The 19,932-nt window shown below is 33.0% G+C and overlaps 2 protein-coding genes across 2 annotated transcripts; both read left to right on the forward strand.

Annotated features, from left to right (window-relative positions):
- The first annotated feature begins 1,745 nt into the window (after positions 1–1,745).
- On the forward strand, positions 1,746–9,828 carry LOC129243679 (muscle LIM protein Mlp84B). Its single transcript, XM_054880881.1, has 9 exons — positions 1,746–1,874; positions 2,076–2,198; positions 2,292–2,451; positions 4,508–4,637; positions 6,864–6,960; positions 7,218–7,302; positions 8,038–8,334; positions 8,396–8,716; positions 8,932–9,828. Exons 2-9 carry the CDS (start codon positions 2,084–2,086, stop codon positions 9,200–9,202), a joined length of 1,476 nt encoding a protein of 491 aa, XP_054736856.1. The 5' UTR covers positions 1,746–1,874; positions 2,076–2,083; the 3' UTR covers positions 9,203–9,828.
- A 7,816-nt stretch (positions 9,829–17,644) lies between these two features.
- Positions 17,645–19,384, forward strand: LOC129245014 (beta-1,4-glucuronyltransferase 1). The gene is made up of 4 exons (XM_054882960.1): positions 17,645–17,716; positions 17,810–18,943; positions 19,017–19,189; positions 19,256–19,384. The coding sequence occupies exons 1-4, from the start codon at positions 17,714–17,716 to the stop codon at positions 19,266–19,268; spliced, it is 1,323 nt and encodes a 440-aa protein (XP_054738935.1). The 5' UTR covers positions 17,645–17,713; the 3' UTR covers positions 19,269–19,384.
- The last annotated feature ends 548 nt before the right edge of the window (positions 19,385–19,932 follow it).

A 19,932-nucleotide genomic window follows, 5' to 3' on the forward strand; every position in this document is an offset into this window, starting at 1 on the left:
TCCAACTTGTGGAGTACATCTTGCTGTTCTTCCACAAATAGAGGGGGCCTACTGTTTTATGCCTTTGCAATTTGATTCTCAATAATGCACATAATAATAAAGATATTTCAACCGTTGTTCATATGCATAAATATGTATATGGCCGCTGTAGCCGAATCGGTTGATGGGTTATGGGATAGTACTGATCGCCGCACGGTAGGCAATAAAAAACCTCCGATTGTATTTGAGAAAAAAAAACTTCTCTTGAGAAACCATTTGCCGTTTGGAGGCGAAGTAAAACTGTAGTTCTCTCCATTTGTGGGAAAACATAAAGACACATACCCCAAATAGGGGGAGGAGCTCGGCTAAACAATAACCAGAAGTGTAAACGCTAATTATATATATATATATATAAATATGTATATATTATATGTATGCATGATGTATGATGTAAGCTGCTGATTTCAGTTATGACGTGGCACTGCCTAAATACAGATGAGGAAAAAGAAGAGATCGTCACCTCCTAAGCCATTGTCCTGCTCTATCCAGGCGTAGTTTTACTATTTTAGGTAGACAAGTCGTTAATGAGTTGGAAGATCTCGATGCTGTGGAAAAGACCAGGAGCTATACGGATAAGTTCGCCACGCGCCATCATAATATACCATGAGCCTGAGTGTGTCCCATAGACGGTAACCGCTTCAACCAAACCTAAGCTGTTAAACTCGAAAGCTACCGTTGAATCAATTCAATTTATTCTTCCTTGTTTAATTAATCGATGCAAAAAAAAATCGGCTTAAATCTGTTTTATCCGTATGAAACGAATTGAATATACAAGTATACCCACATTAGCGTATATACCCACATATACATACATATATATAGATATATACATACGTACATGCATTTAAGACTAACACACATCACGCTAATTAAAAGAGTGTTGATATATTTGTTTCGTCCACCAAATAGTTAAACAGTATATTTGTAAGAATATTTGTTAAATTTAACTAGAATTTAAAGATTTTACTTCAGGATTCGGGTGCATATACATAATTTTAATATTATATGTATACATATGTTATGATGTGGAGTATATATATTAATATATTAAGAGGAGGTTTATTAAATTTATAATTATCTACGCTCCATTTATAGATAACGTTGTATACTAAGTACTTTGATACCAATTTGACATTATTATTTATACAATATACATATATATGGTTGTATGTATGTAGGCCGATCGTTACTTTAAATTCCAAATTTGCACAGTATATATGTATACATACATCCATATACCAGTTTAGTACACACATGCATACATATGTGTGTATGTATGTATATGCATTATAAGCGTAGAAAGACTTGAAATAAAAATTATAAATTTATTGAGTTGGTAAAAAGTTTTTAAAAATAGATTTCAGTTTTTCAGTAAAAGCTACTACTTTATATTTTTCAACATTATTTGTTATAATGTAATATGTATTCATAGTTTAAGGAAATAAATAAAACTTATGAGTAAGATCATGACATTTTTTGAATATTTATTGTACTTCTAAATATTTATGCATGAGTAAACGATTTTTTCTTCACAAATCTCGCATAATTTGTCTGCAAAAACTTTCTCCCTCTCTAAAATGCCTTAAACGAAGAGAGAAGAAACGAGAAACGAGAAATCAACGAATCTCTTGAACGATGGCCGTCTCTATCTAATAACACAAAATTCGATTAAGTTGTGCCGTGTGCACTCACAAATATAGACTACCTGCGTGCAGCAACCTTTCAGTTCATTTGAGATCGTTGCTAATCGAGGAAAAGTACTTTGGCGCGGTGCTCCGAAATATTTCACATAGTTTAATTAAATTGAAAAATACAAAATATTCCAGTTATCTAAGGTATGAAATTGCAAGTTTTATCCAACGACAAAATAACGTATACAATATACAGAAGTTTTTAAGTGTTTCTACAGAAGTCAATTATTAAATAACAAATTGAACAAAAAAGTACAAATTAAAGAACCATTTGAAAATAAATAATAAAAACTTCAGAGGTCTTCGTAGGAATTGTCGTAGTAACTGAATTATATTTATCCATAGATACAAAAATGCCGTTCACACCTGTTGAAACACCAAAATGCCCAAAATGCGGCAAATCCGTCTATGCCGCTGAAGAGAGAGTAGCTGGTGGTTACAAATTCCACAAAACCTGCTTCAAATGCGGTAAGGCGATCGATCAGCCTTGATGTCTTCAAAAATGAATTATTTCAATCAAATGTGAATAATTCTCGTTATACATTTATCTTTCCCATCCAGGAATGTGCAACAAAGCCTTAGACTCCACGAATTGCACAGAACACGAAAAAGAACTGTATTGCAAAAATTGCCATGCCCGTAAATATGGACCAAAAGGTTACGGCTTCGGAGGTGGTGCCGGGTGTTTGTCAATGGATTCTGGAGCACATTTAAACAGAGAGTAAGTATTTTTAATGATCGTGGCATTTATTGTTGAATACATATAGATACATATGTGATTGAGCTTGTTATAACCAACCTTTTGTGGCATCGAATATTTCAAAATACGCTTGTGTGTACTCGGATTTACCGCAATTCGTCCAAAAATCCAAAAATTCATAAGCATCAAAAGTTATTTTTCAAAAACGATATACATACCTATATATAACGTAAACGCACACCATTAAAAAACTGAAACTATATACATACATAAGTGCATACATAGCTTGGTGGATACATACACATATTGTGTGCATACATATAACGGCAAAAGTAATCATTTTATTGTATTTGTTTTCCACACTACCTCTATAAATAGACAATTTCTCAATGCATATGGCTGTTTTTACATGCATACAAATGTATATATGTGTGCATGTTTACATTTTCTCATTATTCAGACACTAATTTCGTCCATCCTATTTTCATTTTCAAAAACATTGCCATAATCCAAAATTTAAAATCTACAATTCAGAACGATTATATTTCAACATACATTGGAAATGAGTTTTTATTAGGCAGTATTTTTGACTATACGAATATTGCATAAAACATTGAATAATGTACAGATGTGTGTAGGCTTTTCTAATTATTAAAATTTGTGTTTGGAAATTAAGATCAATTATTTTAATACCGTAATTCTCCCATTGTAAAAGGTAAAGAAAGAAAGTACATATTTAAAACAATTGTAGAAGACTTTCGATGCGATATAGAAAGTTTGTATTTGTAAATATGCATTTAAAATATCATTATCCGCTGATGTTATTTCAAACTGAAAGAATTACTATTTTTCATGCTTCCGCCGTAGCATAAACAACTTGTAAAAGTTCACATTAAAATTTCAAAATTAATTTTTCAAAATGCCTATCGCATCATGCTTTAACTTTATTTTAGAATATTTGAAAACACATATGTTTTCCTTAAATTCAAACATATTATTATTTTTTCATATTATCGCAGCAACTAATTTACGTGGCGAAAGATAGACGCAGCGATGGAGTTCAGGAATGAAAAATGTTCTGTCGTGTTAATGTGAACACCTTTCCCGTTAAGATAGTCTACCACATGTTCCAATGTTTAATCACATGTCGCCTCGAAATATTATTAATATTTGTTTTTTTTTGTATTGATGCATGTTTCATAAATATATGTTTGTATTTGTGAAATGTTATTAAAAAAATTAAAATAAAAATAAAAATGGATTTTATTAACGAAAATATGTTGCATTAACAATTTTTACAATGGGAGATTTGGTTTTTTTACATTTTTAATTCTTTAATAGCACTTTGTGAGTTTTCTCTATTATGTACATACATAGGTACGTATGTGCGTATGTTTGCACGTATGTAATGGGACTGGCTATACACGAACACATATTTATAAACATATACATACGTATATGGCATATTGCACATAGTGCATGAATACCATATACTCACGGAAAGAGAATTGCAATGTGCACATACACATATGTATATGTATGTATTTAGAAATTAATATATGCGCATAATGACATAATATTGTAAATCGCATGCGTATGTACATTTATTTGGTATTTTTCGTATATTTACGATTCCATCCATTAAGGCAAATATGTTTTTGTTTTGCGTTGTATACAAATTCCATAACGATGTCTTTTGAGATGTTCTCCTATGGGGAACAATAATTTTTAAATTTTGTTTGAAAGGAAATACTATTCTTCTAGTTTGGTATTAAAGAAATATATTTTTCCATATTCTGGGTTCTGACCGCCTTTGCAACAATTAAGAAGAAGAAGTTCAATTTTAAAAATTTAACTTTTATGGGCCCCTCCACATGTCCTTAAATGTACATACTGTATACATACATACATAAATTCATATTAACATGTGACGTATCCATTACCATTTATGTATGTAAACATATATTGCACATATGTATATGTACTTAAATGCAACATCACTTTACGCAATTTATATACATATATAAATACATTTTATATACATATATGTATATTAACTTTTTTTTGTGCACAATAGCGACATCGATGGTGTACGTAATGGAGCACGCTTAGAGCCGCGAGTAATAGCTAAAGCTCCAGAGGGACAGGGCTGTCCTAGGTGTGGAGGTTACGTCTATGCGGCTGAACAGATGTTGGCACGTGGCAGAGTAAGTTTAAACTAAATCTTATAAATATACATTTTTGAGGGTGAATGAGCATTACTGTTGATTTGAAACGTTTGTCGAAATAAATTCATTGAAATGTAATTAGTGAAGCCTAAAATCAGTTGTACATGAAATAGATCTCCTATATCCGCCTTTGCCTTGAAAGCTGTTTATATTTTTATGCTACTAAAAGTATACTGCTAAAAGTTTTCTAAAATATAGCATTCAAAGTATTTTTGTTCAATTTCGTGTCATCATTTAAAAATTTGGAAATTTTTTGGAAACTCGGATTGGAATACTGAACAAAATGGAATATTGAACTTATAATTTTAGTTTCAGAACAAATTTTTTGATAGAATTCATTTAAAAGGTGTTGTATTCACGGCGGCCGCCGTAGCCGAATGGGTTGGGTCGTGACTACCATTCAGAATTCACAGAGAGATCGTCGATTCGAATCTCGGTGAAACACCAAAAATTAAGAAAAACATTTTTCTAATAGCGGTGCCCCTCGGCAGGCAATGGCAAACCTCCGAGTGTATTTTTGCCATGAAAAAGCTCCTTTTTTTATTCTTAATATCTATTTTGATATAGATGAGGAAGTATCGAGCAGACATTTGCTGTGCAGTTGTCCCGGCCTAGCCAGAAGTCGACTCGCTCTTCTAGGCTCTCCAACAATTGACAATCTTTCAGCACTCTCGGACCTGAAAATCGAATCTCTCATTAAATTCTCGAAACGAATTAATATTTTGGACCAAAATCTATAATAAAAATCTCGGTTAGGTGGGGAAGTCATATAAAATAATGAGCTCTAGGGCAACACAACGGACCCAACTTGCGGCACTCCATGCGGGGTCACCCTTAAACCAACCAACCAATATCTATTTTGGCTCCAATGCTTTGAAAATAAGAATAACTACATATAATAGATTTATTTTTATTAAAATATATAGTACCTATGTAGATGTTGAGTTTTAAGTATGACAATTTTTTCTCGTTTCCCTTGAAAATGTGAAAATAGGGATATCATAGAAGATGCTTCAAATGCTTACTTTGTAACAGAACACTGGACTCTACTATGCATTGCGACGGCCCTGACAAAGATATTTATTGCAGAGGTACAGGATGTTAAAAAATATTATAACCAATGTTATCTGTATTTGGCATGACGGTAAAGTGTTACATTTTTCTTTTCGTTTCAAGGTTTATTAAATTTAATTGTTTAGTTCATTAGTGTTCCATTAACAACAGCAATTTAAATGTGTATGTGTGTTGGAGCTAAATGTTACCAGTTAGTTTTAGTATGAATCATTTGTTGGCTTGGTCAGTTTACTCTTTGGTAAATAATTCATAAGACATGCATACATAACAGATCGTAATAACAAAAATCTGTGTGTGAATAAATATTTGAAAATTGAAACAGATGTTACCACATCACATCTACCATATTGTTTGTCAAACAATATCTTGCATCTTTCACAAGAAACTGTCCTAATTTTCTGACAATCGGTTTGTTGACATAACCCTTGATTTGCGAGAAGAAATCACCGTGCAAACCTAAGAAAAGGTCTAAAAGTTGTATGATCTAAAAGTACTTCGTCAACTAATGGAACTACATATTTAAGGCTGATTACTCAATTTCACATAAAATTCATGGTACAATACTGCAAAACAGCGTATGAAGATGCGTGAACATAGCGAATCACTTGGCTCAGTGATTTCAGTGTTGCACAGGTATTTGGGTTATTCCGAAGGTAGGAGCCACGTTTGCTCATAATTGACAACTTCAAAGTTTTCATTCGCATTTAGCGACAAAAAGTTTCTCCTACTCCAAGATAATGGATCGATGCTTAAATCCATAGTCGCAATGACACAATTTCATTAAATAAGTTACGAATTGCCCCGTCCAGCGAATTCTCTAAGTTTAGTCGCCTGCGAGTATTCCTTATTTCCAAATAAAAAGAGATGGCTCGGCGGTGGAGGGTTGAATCAAATGAAGTAGAATTCGATAAAAAACTTATATTTGAAGGCTTTAAGAAATCGTATTTGAGGGACATGACAAAATTGACAGCACCATGGACGAAGTATATGAAGTTAAAAGAATAACAATGGCTTTGATTTTATTGAAGGACCAGCCAATCAAATCCAATTCAGGTCGAAAAATGTTATTCTATGATACATAAAAACAAAGTAAACTCTCTTTATAAAATTAACCTTATATCCTTTCGACAGCAATGGCACAAGGAGTGTTTTAAGTGTGGAAACTGTTCCAAGGGTCTTGATTCCATCCTTTGCTGCGAAGGTCCAGACAAAAATATTTACTGCAAAGGTATTATGATTATTCATTAGCGTTGAAAACATGTAAATTTTGCATACATACATATGCATAGACATATATATATAAATATTAGCCCCTCATTCATTCTCCAATATCACAAAATCCCATTTACCTACCTTTGATAAATACATACATACATATATATTTAAATACGTCTGAGCTACCTCGAATACATACATTACAATTTGTGTAAGATACTTACATTTGTGTGTTTCTGCCCTGTGTTTGTATATTTTGTGCAAAACTAGCTTGTTATGCAAAGAAATTCGGACCTAAAGGGTATGGATATGGTCAAGGCGGTGGAGCTCTTCAGTCCGATTGTTTTGAAAATGGGTAAGTCCTTAAAAATATTTCAATCTTTCATGTTTTCCGATATGTTTGCACGTCTTTCTATATATGTTTGTATAAGTACATGTGTATGGAGGTATTTATGTGTAGATGTGCACAGGCATGTGTGTACAAATCCATTTTGGGGGTATAAGTGATTGTTGCATCTCAGTGTGCGTTATACAAGTTTATCAAATTAAATTCATTGAAGTGTTTTTAGATATTTATGTATTCTAATTAATGCAGGCTGTTACGCTCAAAAGTTTGGCGCCAGGGGTTATGGTCATTTAGGAATTTCTTCTATGGGACTCATGTCTGACATAAAAGATGCCGAGTGGCAAAGGTATATGATTTATTCCTACAAAAATGAATTTTGAACATTCTTTTAGCTGAAACGAATGTTATAATAATAAATGCTCTAAGAAATTTCCATACACATATATGTACATATACTACTTATATAAAAATGCCAAAAGAATTTAATTATGAAGCTAATGATATGACTTACTCGTAAACTTGTACACAATGTCGAAGTCGCGTGATTTTGATTTAGAAAACATATACTCATTTGTAAAAGTGGCCTTAACATATTTGCATATTGCCTCTATATATAAAACTGAATAGCAAATAACCCGAAAATTATGTAAAAGTAATTCTCCACAAAAAATATAAATTTGCATACTTTTTAAAAAATTCATATAACACTTTTTTTATTTGTCTGTTGTTGTTTATGATATGCAGTGATATGGCACCAAAAGTAGCAGACATAGATGTTGGAAAGATTCAAGCTCGTCCAGGTGAAGGCTGCCCGCGATGTGGTGGTGTTGTTTTCGCTGCAGAGTTGGTTCTCTCGAAGGGCCGCGAATGGCACAGGAAATGCTTCAAATGCAGAGATTGCACAAAAACTTTGGATTCTATCATTGCATGCGATGGACCAGATAAAGAAGTTTACTGCAAAACTTGTTATGGAAAAAAATGGGGTCCTCATGGTTATGGATTCGCATGTGGATCTGGTTTCTTGCAAACAGATGGAATGACGTTAGTTAAATTTGTTCCTTAATTAATCTTAAGAATGTTAGTAACATAATATCATTTTCAGTGAAGAACAAATTTCGTCTCAGCGACCATTTGTGTGCCCAGATACTACATCAATAAAAGCGCCTGAAGGCGAAGGTTGTCCACGTTGTGGCGGAGCTGTTTTTGCAGCAGAACAACAACTCTCAAAAGGTCGTATGTGGCACAAGAAGTGTTACAACTGCTCTGAGTGTCATCGCCCGCTAGACTCGATGCTTGCCTGTGATGGACCAGACAAAGATATCTACTGCAAAGCTTGTTATGGCAAACGATTTGGTCCGAAAGGGTTTGGTTACGGACATGCACCAACATTGGTGTCAACTTCTGGTGAATCCACCATTCAATTGTAAGTAACCAAACTGATTTCTTTTAAGTTTTAAGCTAACTAACGATTGGATGTCATGTTTTTCTTTGACATCTTATACACTTGAAGCATCATTGAAATATTGGAAAATTTATGTGAATAGTTTAATTTGCTCTACGTACATCGGTTTTGCTTTAATTACAATTGGGATTATTTACTAATAAAATATTGTTTATGTTATAATTTTTATATTGCAGTCCTGAAGGTAAACCATTGACTGGGGCACGTTCATCAGGAGGCTGTCCACGTTGCGGATATGCGGTCTTCGCAGCTGAGCAAATGATTAGCAAAAGCCGAATTTGGCACAAACGTTGTTTCCATTGTGCTGATTGTAGAAAATCTCTTGATTCAACAAATTTAAATGACGGTCCAGATGGAGATATTTATTGCAGGGCGTGTTACGGCCGAAATTTCGGGCCAAAAGGTGTTGGTTTCGGACTTGGTGCGGGCACGCTTACGATGATTTAAAGTACTTTTCCAAGTAAAAATATGTATAAAAAATATATGTACATGTATGCATATATACATATGTACATATGAAAGTAAATCAACAAAATCAAAAAAACGAATATAACGAAATGCAAACGGCTATAATTTTCAGTACGAAGTAGGTATTATATAATTAAAATACGACAAGAATAAACAACGATCTTTTTTAACGAAAACTCGCTCTACAAATTAGTTTACATCGAGGACGAACGTTATACTTTTTATTTAATTTTTGTGTATGCGGTGGATAAATTAAGAGGGATTTTTTATTGTTTTTTACAAGTACATCTTTTACTCGTACAATTCATTCAATAACTCCTTTCCTCAAGTCATTTAAAGACTGTTCTCTTAGTACCGTGTATCAATAATTTGTAAGAAACGTGTTGAAATAAGTTACTGATTGAGTTGAATGAATAAAAATATGTTTTTATAATATTTTCTGAATGCATACTATACGTGTATATAGTTTATTTATAAAAACGACAACAAAATATGTGTGTACGTGTAATACAAAAGTTGTCGCCAAGTATTTATGTATATTAGTGCCTTTTGTATGAAAAAACTGTGCGTATTTGAGAACAAAATAAAGAACGAAAGACCCTAAATTGTTTTACACTGAGAAGAAATCTACACACATCGGTCGTTTTATGAAAGAATGAAGCTCATGGCAATATATTAACGGTATTTCGTTAGATGAAAAAGTGCTTTTTACTTTTACTTAGGAATGCATAGTAAGTTGAAAGCTTTAGGTTAATTTTATGAGTTATGACGTTTTTACAGCAAACGAGCAATATGTATATGCATATGTATGTGTATCTATACAAGACGAAAGTTTTAGCGATCTGAGGGGCGCACCAAACGCAGAATTGGAATAATAAACCGCTAACTGACGAAACCCAAACCCAACACAACAAAACCTTCAGCACTGAAATAAATACTGAGAGGATAATTTAAATAAAGATAATTAATAAAAAGTAATTAATAAAATAATTAATAATTTTATAAAATATATATTTTTTTACTAATATCACATTCAACTTTCATCTCATGTCTTTGTCGATATTTACATATTTTGCCATAAATGACACCAATAAGTACTACGGACTGCGCACAATAGGCTCAGACAAATTGTTCGAACGAAAATGTTTCGGTTTCTAAGAGAAAATGTAGAAGAAACCATAGGTCGGAAATGAGTGTCTATATTTTTGAAAGATAAGTTTATCTTTTCACAAAATTTTCTTTTTTTCATTATATACCAGTTTTACAGATTCAAATGCCCATATTTATTTTAGTTTTAACCATTTTTAATTGATGGTAAATACATATATATATATACACATGTATATAAATGGCGCTTGCTCCCTTTATTGCGTGATTGGCCGAGCTCCTCTTGCTATCTATGGTGTGCGTCTTGATGTTGTTCCACAAATGAAACAATTTACTGCGCGAAAAATATATATATTTTTCACGATTTCTACGATGAAAATCTTGCCTGCTTTCAATGCGCGGTAATTGGGATAGACCTTCTAATGTTGCCGCCCTCAAACACTAGTTAACAATTGAACACGTCCAAGGCGCATTCACTAACACTAGAAAGACTGAAAGTTAGTATATACCTATATTGCCCAAAAGCAGTCAAAATGACTGCATTATGAAACAATAACTAATGTGTAAAGAAATTTGTTTAAAGTTAATTTTTAATATTTTTGAAATTATTTACAGTTATTAGTACATATTAACAATAAAAAAAAAATTTACTTCACTTGAAAAATAAAAATAATTTATTCATTTTTATTTGTACATTTTATGCAAATTAAGGTGGAAATCTTTTTATGTGTACATCTCCCGCACACATATTATTTGTTTTGTTGTTGTGGGAAAGTCGTATTTGACAAATTTTGCGTTTGTTAGAATGGGTTGCATTTGCAGTTGATCTTTTTGGGTCTTCATGTTCTGATGAATTTTTCTGTCTTGCAGCTCTGTATTCAGTGGAAAACTGTTCTGCCAATTTATTGCAGCCAAATCTAAAATATTGAAAAATATTTGGAGAACTACGAGAACTAGATTTTACTGTGTATTTTCTGGCCATTTGATCCGTCATATCATTCCATTCATTCATTTATTGCCCAAAATCATTTTAACATATTAGTTTACAAAGTTATGATAAAATTAGATTATTTAGCATTATCCTAACATACATTTGTATTTATCTAGGAGTTTAAAACTTATTTTTCTTTTGATTATGCAATAGGTTATCATTATTATTTGTAATGTCTTTGGCATAATTTTAAAACTTATTTATATTCTCCCAAAAAGGGCTTAAAAAGGAGATAACGTTTATTAAACTTCTATAATTTATTTGGTTATAAATTGATCAATGTTATAAACTAAATTTTCATCGTTGAAGTTGTAAGTATTGTATCGCCTATGATAATATATTGCTTTACTATTTTTATGTAACATATTATTATTTTTTAGTATTTTTAAATATATTGGTGATAAATGTTTTTCTGTTAGAGGTAATGATATTTCCCTTGCCTTTGACAGATATTTGTTTATCAGTTCATTTTCTATGAATGTCAGTTTATTAACAAATCTTACTGACGATCATTAAGAAAAAGTCTATGCGTGATATTTTACATTTTTCATATAAACTTTTATTAGAAACTCAACTCCACATTTTGTGCTGTTATAAAATTGTATAGATTCCGGTAACATTTTTTTATTACTTTTATCAATTTTCACAAATGTATGCTTAGAACTTAGAACAGCTATAATACTATTTTATTTAGTTTGCTTTTATATAGTGTAAGAACACAATTCTCTGATTTATATAGCAGAGTGGAAAAACGAGGCATCTCATCCTTCCTTTGTTTGGCTGCTTTGGGTAGTTCTCTTTTGTTTGCTCTAATAGTTCCAACTAGAGTTGTTTTTTTGGCCAATAATTTTGTCGCGAGTGACAAACTAGTGAAAAAGTTATCGGTCGTGATATTTCTTCCACAGTTTGTATATATGGCCCGACAAGTTTCAGAACAACGTGTTCACTGAGAAGCATTGACAATGGTCGTTGTTCATCTTTCCCCAAATAAGGAAAACCATTTAAAATATATTTGCTAATAACATCTGATGCAAGCCAGAATTTGATGTCAAATTTGTTGGGTTTATTAGGCATATACTGGGTAAACCTGCACCTAGGCTTTGACGGTAATAATTGCTCGCCAACTGTTATATTTTGCCCTGGTTGATAGCAAGCTTGACTATTTTCAATGAACTTGTCCCATATTTCCGAAACCAAGGCAAATTTATTTGTTTGTAGGCGTCTACTCTTTCGCTTCTTCTGTCAAACCGAATAAATCGTAGGATTTGCTAGAACTTTTCTCTGGCCATAGCTTTTCTAAAAAACTCGGGACCCCACTGTGCTGACCATAAATAACTCAATTTTAAATCCACGAGCATATAAAATCCCAATAAATGCACATATTTCCGGTAATGATGTTGTCCAATCGTTCCTCGAATTTCGGCGGCCTTCTTCTTCTGTACACTTTTTTATATTTTTGATAATATAGTTATCTATTATCAACGAGAATGCACTGATAGGATTATCTGCCATAATGTTCCTTTTTGCGTAGCCTGTTGGGCCTTTCACACCCTTGAAAATACAAGTAGATGGTAACCTTCCAGGAATACCACCTTCGTCAAATTTTGACCATACAGGACCATCGGCAGCTGTTTCGGTCTCCTGAAAGATATTTTCAGTTTCTTCATCAGAGTCTGCACTATTTAGCACCCTACACCTTTTCCTGGGCATATTGATGACACTTTTATTTTCATCATTGGTGATCGACTCTTCACCACTATCTTCAGTGTCAGATGTTTCGCTTTGAATATAATCCGCTTCATCTTCAGATTATAGCTCAGAATTTATTGCACCTGACTCCATATCGGAGCACTCTTCACTATGTTCGTTAGCTTTTCCAATAACTCACTTCTATTCGACATTTCTTTCATGAATTTAGGGAACAAAAGAAATAAAATAAACAATTTCTTAGAACAAGTATCACTATATAAAGATTCGAATAACAAATACTACTTTAGCTTATTGAGCAACTGCAACTTATCAAGTATACTGCCAAATCGACAAATTATGAGGAGGGCAAGCGAAAAATGCTCTAACGGTAAAATGAAAACTGTTATTGCAGTACAGAGCCGGACTGGTCATACTTCTACTCAAATATGAACGAGACGTTATCAATAAAACGGTCCGCGGATGACATATGGCAAAAATAAATTTTTTTGTTTTTTGGTAGGACTGTTATAAGCTTACATGGCAAATTTCAGCGTGATATGTCACATAGTTTGTTTTCTGTGCTACTGTAAACAAGTCAAGCTCGAGTGTGTTCTTCGAATTTAACGATGGAAATTCAAGTTGAACAAAGAATTTGTTTGAAATTTTGTTATTCCAACAAAATTTCGGCTGCAGACGCCTTAAAAATGTTGCAGATAACCTATGGGGACTCTGCTCTATCGCGTGCACGTGTTTTCCAGTGGTACAAATCGTTCAAAGAGGGCCGTACATCAACCCAAAAAACCACGCCAAAGTCGCTCAAAAATTAAGGTTATGCTGACTGTTTTTTTAGATTACGAAGGTGTGGTGCACACGGAGTTCCTTCCGCAAGGCCGATCGGTTAACGCTGAATATTATTTAGACGTTTTAAAGCGTTTGCGCGAGAACATTCGTCTTAAAAGGAAGGAATTGGGGGACAACAAGTCATGGTTCTTGCATCACGATAGTGCACCAGCTCACATATCACGTCTTGTTCGCGATTATTTGAACAAAAATAATGTTAATATCGTTCCGCAAGCACCGTATTCGCCTGATATGGCTCCATGTGACTTTTTCCTGTTTCCCAAGCTCAAGTTGCCGCTCCGTGGAAATATTTTGAGACAATTGAAGTCATAAAAGAGAATTCGAAGAACACACTCGAGCTTGACTTGTTTACAGTAGCACAGAAAACAAACTATGTGACATATCACGCTGAAATTTGCCATGTAAGCTTATAACAGTCCTACCAAAAAACAAAAAAATTTATTTTTGCCATATGTCATCCGCGGACCGTTTTATTGATAACGTCTCGTTCATATTTGAGTAGAAGGTATAAGAAATTTACTCAATTCAATAAGAGTCATTTGATTATTTAAAATTTCCTAACTAGTCAAAATGACTGCTTTTGGGCAATATAGGTAAAACACATATGAATGTAACGGAAATGAAGGAGGGGGAGGTAACTACAATTATTAATAAAGGCATTTATATGTTGTACAAAAAGTCACAAAATTCTAAGAAATTATGTCATTATATACGTAATTGTTTTTCTAATTGAAACTAAAAAGGGCAATCTAGTGTTAAAGGTACTACACCAACAATAACGTTTTGTAAATTGGAATGTCATGACAAAAAACAAATACTTAGAAAAGAAAAAGAAATGGAGCTGCTTTGAACAGCCGACATGCATTTGAAGCCAAAGGCATATGACGATAGAGCGAACGGAACGGCTTTTCGTCATTTAATTTTATGCTGTTCTACTGATACCAATTCTAATAGATTTGCCTTGAACATCCCTTTCCGTTCCTTGAGATGGAGTTTCTAGGTCTTGTAAAGACGAACTAGCAATATTCTGAAAAATTCTCGTAAGGAATATATCGATTTAAAACTGGACGGATAGAATACTGTTATCATTAAAATCACCCATATCTACGTAATCATCACATAGGTACAACATATGTGAGTTTTTGCATTTATTCCCAAAAAATACTAATAGGTAAATAATAATATAAATGGCAGATATGTAAACATTTTGCGATTTTTTTAAGTGAATACATTGAAGTGTAAGAACAAAGTAATTTTTCAGTCAAAAATGTGCAGACTCACAACTTATTTCCGAACTATTGTTTCTTCTACAGTTCCACTTTGAATTATCTGGGGAAATCTAAAAATAAAATGATTTTTTTACAAAAATATTCATTAGAAAGTTGCAGCGTACAACTACACTACATTAAAACTACTAATAATTATTTTTAAAGTCATTTCAGAGAATATTGTCTAATATCTGTCCAGAAAAAAAAACGTCAATATAAATAATTCGATTAATTTGATTACATTCTCTAAGAGCTCGACTGATAGGTGCATTGAAGACGTAATTTAATTTAGCTATGAATAAGTAGAATAAGTCAGGGTGACGCAAGTTCCTAGTAGGGATACTGAGAGGGATCCTACTTAGAATACCAGGACAGTTTCAGTTAGGACTTTTAGAATAAATGAAAGTGCGAGGTATTTTTTTCTATTCTCAAGTGATTCCAAACTTAAGAGTAAATACTTAGAGTTAAGATGGCAGAGGTTGTGAGAAATTTAAAGTACGTAATACAAATCTTGTAAAAATTGAGTGTTTTTTTTTCTTTTAAAGACAGATTTGGTGTTATACCAACTTGATCAAAAAGTTCCTGGAATATATTGAGAAAATTAAATAAATACAAGTTAATTATGTAAAAGTGATATTATCGCCTGCATTTAATCCAGGTCTCGAAACATTACAGAAACTCTATCATAGCAATCAAAGCCGTCTTAAATTTTTTCTTTACTTCCTATCGGCTGTTAAAACGCATACCCCGTAGTAGTTTTCTGACTGGATTAAACAGAAAAAATCGCAGAAAGCCATATGCCGAATTCGATGGCTGTTGGATGGTATTTGTTACGTTCTTGGACAAAAATTCACGGGTAATGATGGCACTGTGCGACGAGTTATTTTCCCACAAATCCAAATACTAATCTTTATTAACTGTCTGAAATTTCGTGGTGCACAATGCCGTTCTAATACATAAAAACCGTGAGAATATCTTTTTTTGACTGAAAACGACGTGGTTTTCTTGGCTTTGGTTCAATTGGAGCTCTCCAGTCAGTTGCCTGTAATAATGCATTTGATTAATGTTGGGTCGGATCCAGCCTTTGAAATTATGTCTTTGGCTATAACAACGCGGTCTCCTTTTTGAATGAAATTCAGGTTCTTTGAGACCAACTTTGCAGCGACACGGCTCAAACCCAAATCATGAACGGATCCATAAGCAAGTCCTCTGCCAACTCTTTGATGGAATTTGCAGCTATTGATCAACTTTTCACTTTATTGATGTTTTCATCATTTTTCGATGCCAACATCCTGCCACTACTTTTGTCATCCTCGATGGACTCACGATCTCTTCTGAAGCGTAAACGGCTATTTAACGAAACAGTTTCCCAACATTTTTTAGGTTTTCCAACCATTGAATCTATTTTTATCGCAAAATTTAATACAAACTCGTTGTTGCGATTTCAAATCCATAAAAAATCGAAAGCACGTACTGAGGTAGATTTATACAATAATACGTTCACATATAAGTAGATGATCTACTTTTTCGTGCATTACTCCCAATCCGTAACTATAAAGCGAGATTTCTCATACAAAATTTCTCTCCCAAAATCTCAGATTATAAAATAATCCCACGTAATTACCATACTTTTTGATATACAACCCTGTGTTTTCTGTGTAGTAGATCATTATTTTTACGCATTTAACGAAAAACGTCAAAGTGAAAACTAGTTTGTAGACATAATTCTAATAAAATGTTGGTTAGGTATTATTAACTATGCATTCGTATAACAGAAAAAAACGTGCTTCCTCTTATTACTTGTTATAAAATGTAATATCGAATTTCGAATGCGTGTTGATGCCATAATTTTTTGAAACCTCACTAAACGTCATTTACGGATTTTCTCCAACTGTTTATTATTAACAGCCAATTGCGCAATTAAATTAGCTATTCCTTCTCCTTAAATTTTCTTCATATCGTGAATAATAATTAAACAAACCAAAATATTGCACCAAAGCAATTTCTATAAGGAAAAACCTTCCAAAACAGCCAGGGGACGCTTTCACATATGGCACATTACCTTCACAATTGAGGCCTACAGAGTTATTCCGCTTCCGAGCCATAGTGTATTTTCTATGAGACCCTTCTTCATTTCAGGAGGTCCAATATGGTAGTCGAATATTTATTTGTATGCAAATAAGTATTTTTTAAATAAATAATAGCTTTTCTTCGACTATTTAATGCAAACACTGAATATTTAGTTACTTTGTAGCAATAAAAATTTGCGTCTTTAACTGGTAGTGCTTAGTAAATAGTTAAATAAACACCTACTCGCATACACGAATACATTAAATACGATTTATTAAAAAAGTAGTTTTCATTTTCATGAAAAGTGCTACTTAACTGTTAAAAAAAGTAGGAAACACAGATGGTAAAAAAGATGATAGCAGATTATTTGAAATCGATTGGTACACCAAAAATCGAGCAATATATTTTACGTATATTTAGTTCAGTTTGCCATTCCTAAGCGCTGTCAAATACATTAATACTTCATATAAATCGAAGTGAAGGTAAAACAACCAAAGAATTAAAATGGTAAATTAAATTAATTCGCACTATTGTTTTATTAGCAATCTTATGTATGCGGGTATGTTTTACTATTTGAATGTCTTTTATTTATTTTTTCAGTGGAAATTAGTTCGACTTAGATGCTTGGGATTGTTAGTGCTAATATTTTTAACCGCTGCGAATCTTCTGTGGACACTTTGTTTACTTGAAGCGAAAACGCGATCGCAATATATCAATAAGTCGTCAAATAGAATAACTAAAACGTTAGTTGCATTTGAAAGACCGTCCGAGAACATAGCATCTTCGATTAATAAAACAACATTTCCAAAAGTATCGGAGCATAATTTTAGGCTTGCGTTTGATAATATAAGCTTTGATACCGGAAGATGGGACAATCATCGCCTTTACAAAATGTATGATTTTGCCTTGGTTGGAGATAAATTTATAAAAGCCTCACGCGAAAACATTGTGTGCTTAGCAACACAAAGCTCTGTGGAACGTTTATATTCATTAACTCAAGTAGCTTATCAATGGAACGGTCCGATATCCACTGCCGTTTACGTTGCTGGAAATGAGGAGTTTTCTATTTTAAAATACTTTGTATCATATATGCGACTCTGCTTTTCATTCATACGTGATAACGTTGCATTTCACATTGCTGTCCCATATAATAAGGAACCAACACACGAACATATCCCAAATCTTATAAAAAGCTTTGATTGTCAATACCCTGAACAAACACTCCGCCATTTACTCAAAATACGTAGTCCTGACACAATACGCTGGCGACTAAAAAACGAGTATCCTCAAAACCACTTACGCAATCTAGCAAGAAAAGGATGCCAAAATAAATATGTATTTTTAACCGATATTGATATAATTCCAAGTGGGAATATGGTCTCGCTACTAAATAATTTTCTTCCTTCAGCGAAATGCAGCTATCGATGTGCGTATGTTATTCCAACTTTTGAAATAGACAACAGAGCAAAGTTTCCGGTTTCGAAGCCGGAACTTATGCGCCTTTATCGAAAAGGTCTCGCACGTCCATTTCACGAAAAAGTGTTTATTTATAACCAATATGCAACCAACTTTTCCATTTGGCTTACAAATTCTTCAACTGAAGATGAACGTCCTCATATAAGTCACGTTGTAACAAATTTTGAGTTTTTATACGAACCTTTTTATGTCGCCTTTGACGACGTTCCGGCGCATGATGAGAGGTTCATAGGTTATGGGTTTACCCGAAATTCGCAGGTGATTTTGTTTTGTTTTTAACCATATGTACATTTTGAAATTATGACAATTATATAAAACAATTCTTATACAGGTTTATGAAATGTATATTGCTGGGTATACATTTTTTGTACTATCACCTATTTTTACCTGTCATTGGGGCTTACAACAAAAAAAGGCGCGGCCTGTTTGGCGCGAACAGCAAAATAATATAAATCGAAAACGTTTTGAGGTCTTCAAACATGAAATTCTGGCGCGATACAAAAAGTAGGTTCACAGCTATTTAAAAATATAAATTTTTTAATCAATAAAGTAACTATTTTCAAATTGCAGAAAGAAAACGTAAAAATAGAGGTCACGAATATTTCACAAAAAACGGCAGAAGCCCTGATAAAATAAACCATTATAAATTAAATTTATTGGTATTGAATTTTTAATAAACAACGGTACAAAGCCAAATAATGTGATCTTCAATTTCTATTAATATTTCACTGTTGTTTGTAGTCGCATAAACTTTTGACGAATGACGCAGGATCATTCATTATTCAACTAAATTAGTTAATATGAATTAAACGTTTTTATTTTTTAATTTCACAAAAAAAAAAAAAACATTTTACAAAACTATTTTATTAGAACTTTTGGTGTGTAAATTTCAATTCACAATGGAACAATATAAACTAGATTTCATTTATTGAACTAAATTGGGGTGCTTCTGATTCAATTGTCTCAAGAATCGACGTGGGAGCGGAGCCGCTGTACGTTTTTGCCCTATTTATAATTTCAAACAAATGAAATTTTCTTCCAAAATCTTATACCAAATTATTAAATTTTTAATTCATGTACGATTAACCTTAACGTTCCCACGACAGTCGGTTCTACGAAACCGGAACGGCCCGGATTCATATCCGGCCAAGGACTGTCAATTCAGCAGCATTCCCCGTACATGTATGGGGAATGTTTATGCTGCTACAACAACAACTAGATTTCACTTATTGAGCTAAATTGGGGTG

Source organism: Anastrepha obliqua, chromosome 4 (assembly GCF_027943255.1).
Source record: "Anastrepha obliqua isolate idAnaObli1 chromosome 4, idAnaObli1_1.0, whole genome shotgun sequence".
Lineage (NCBI taxonomy): Eukaryota > Metazoa > Arthropoda > Insecta > Diptera > Tephritidae > Anastrepha > Anastrepha obliqua.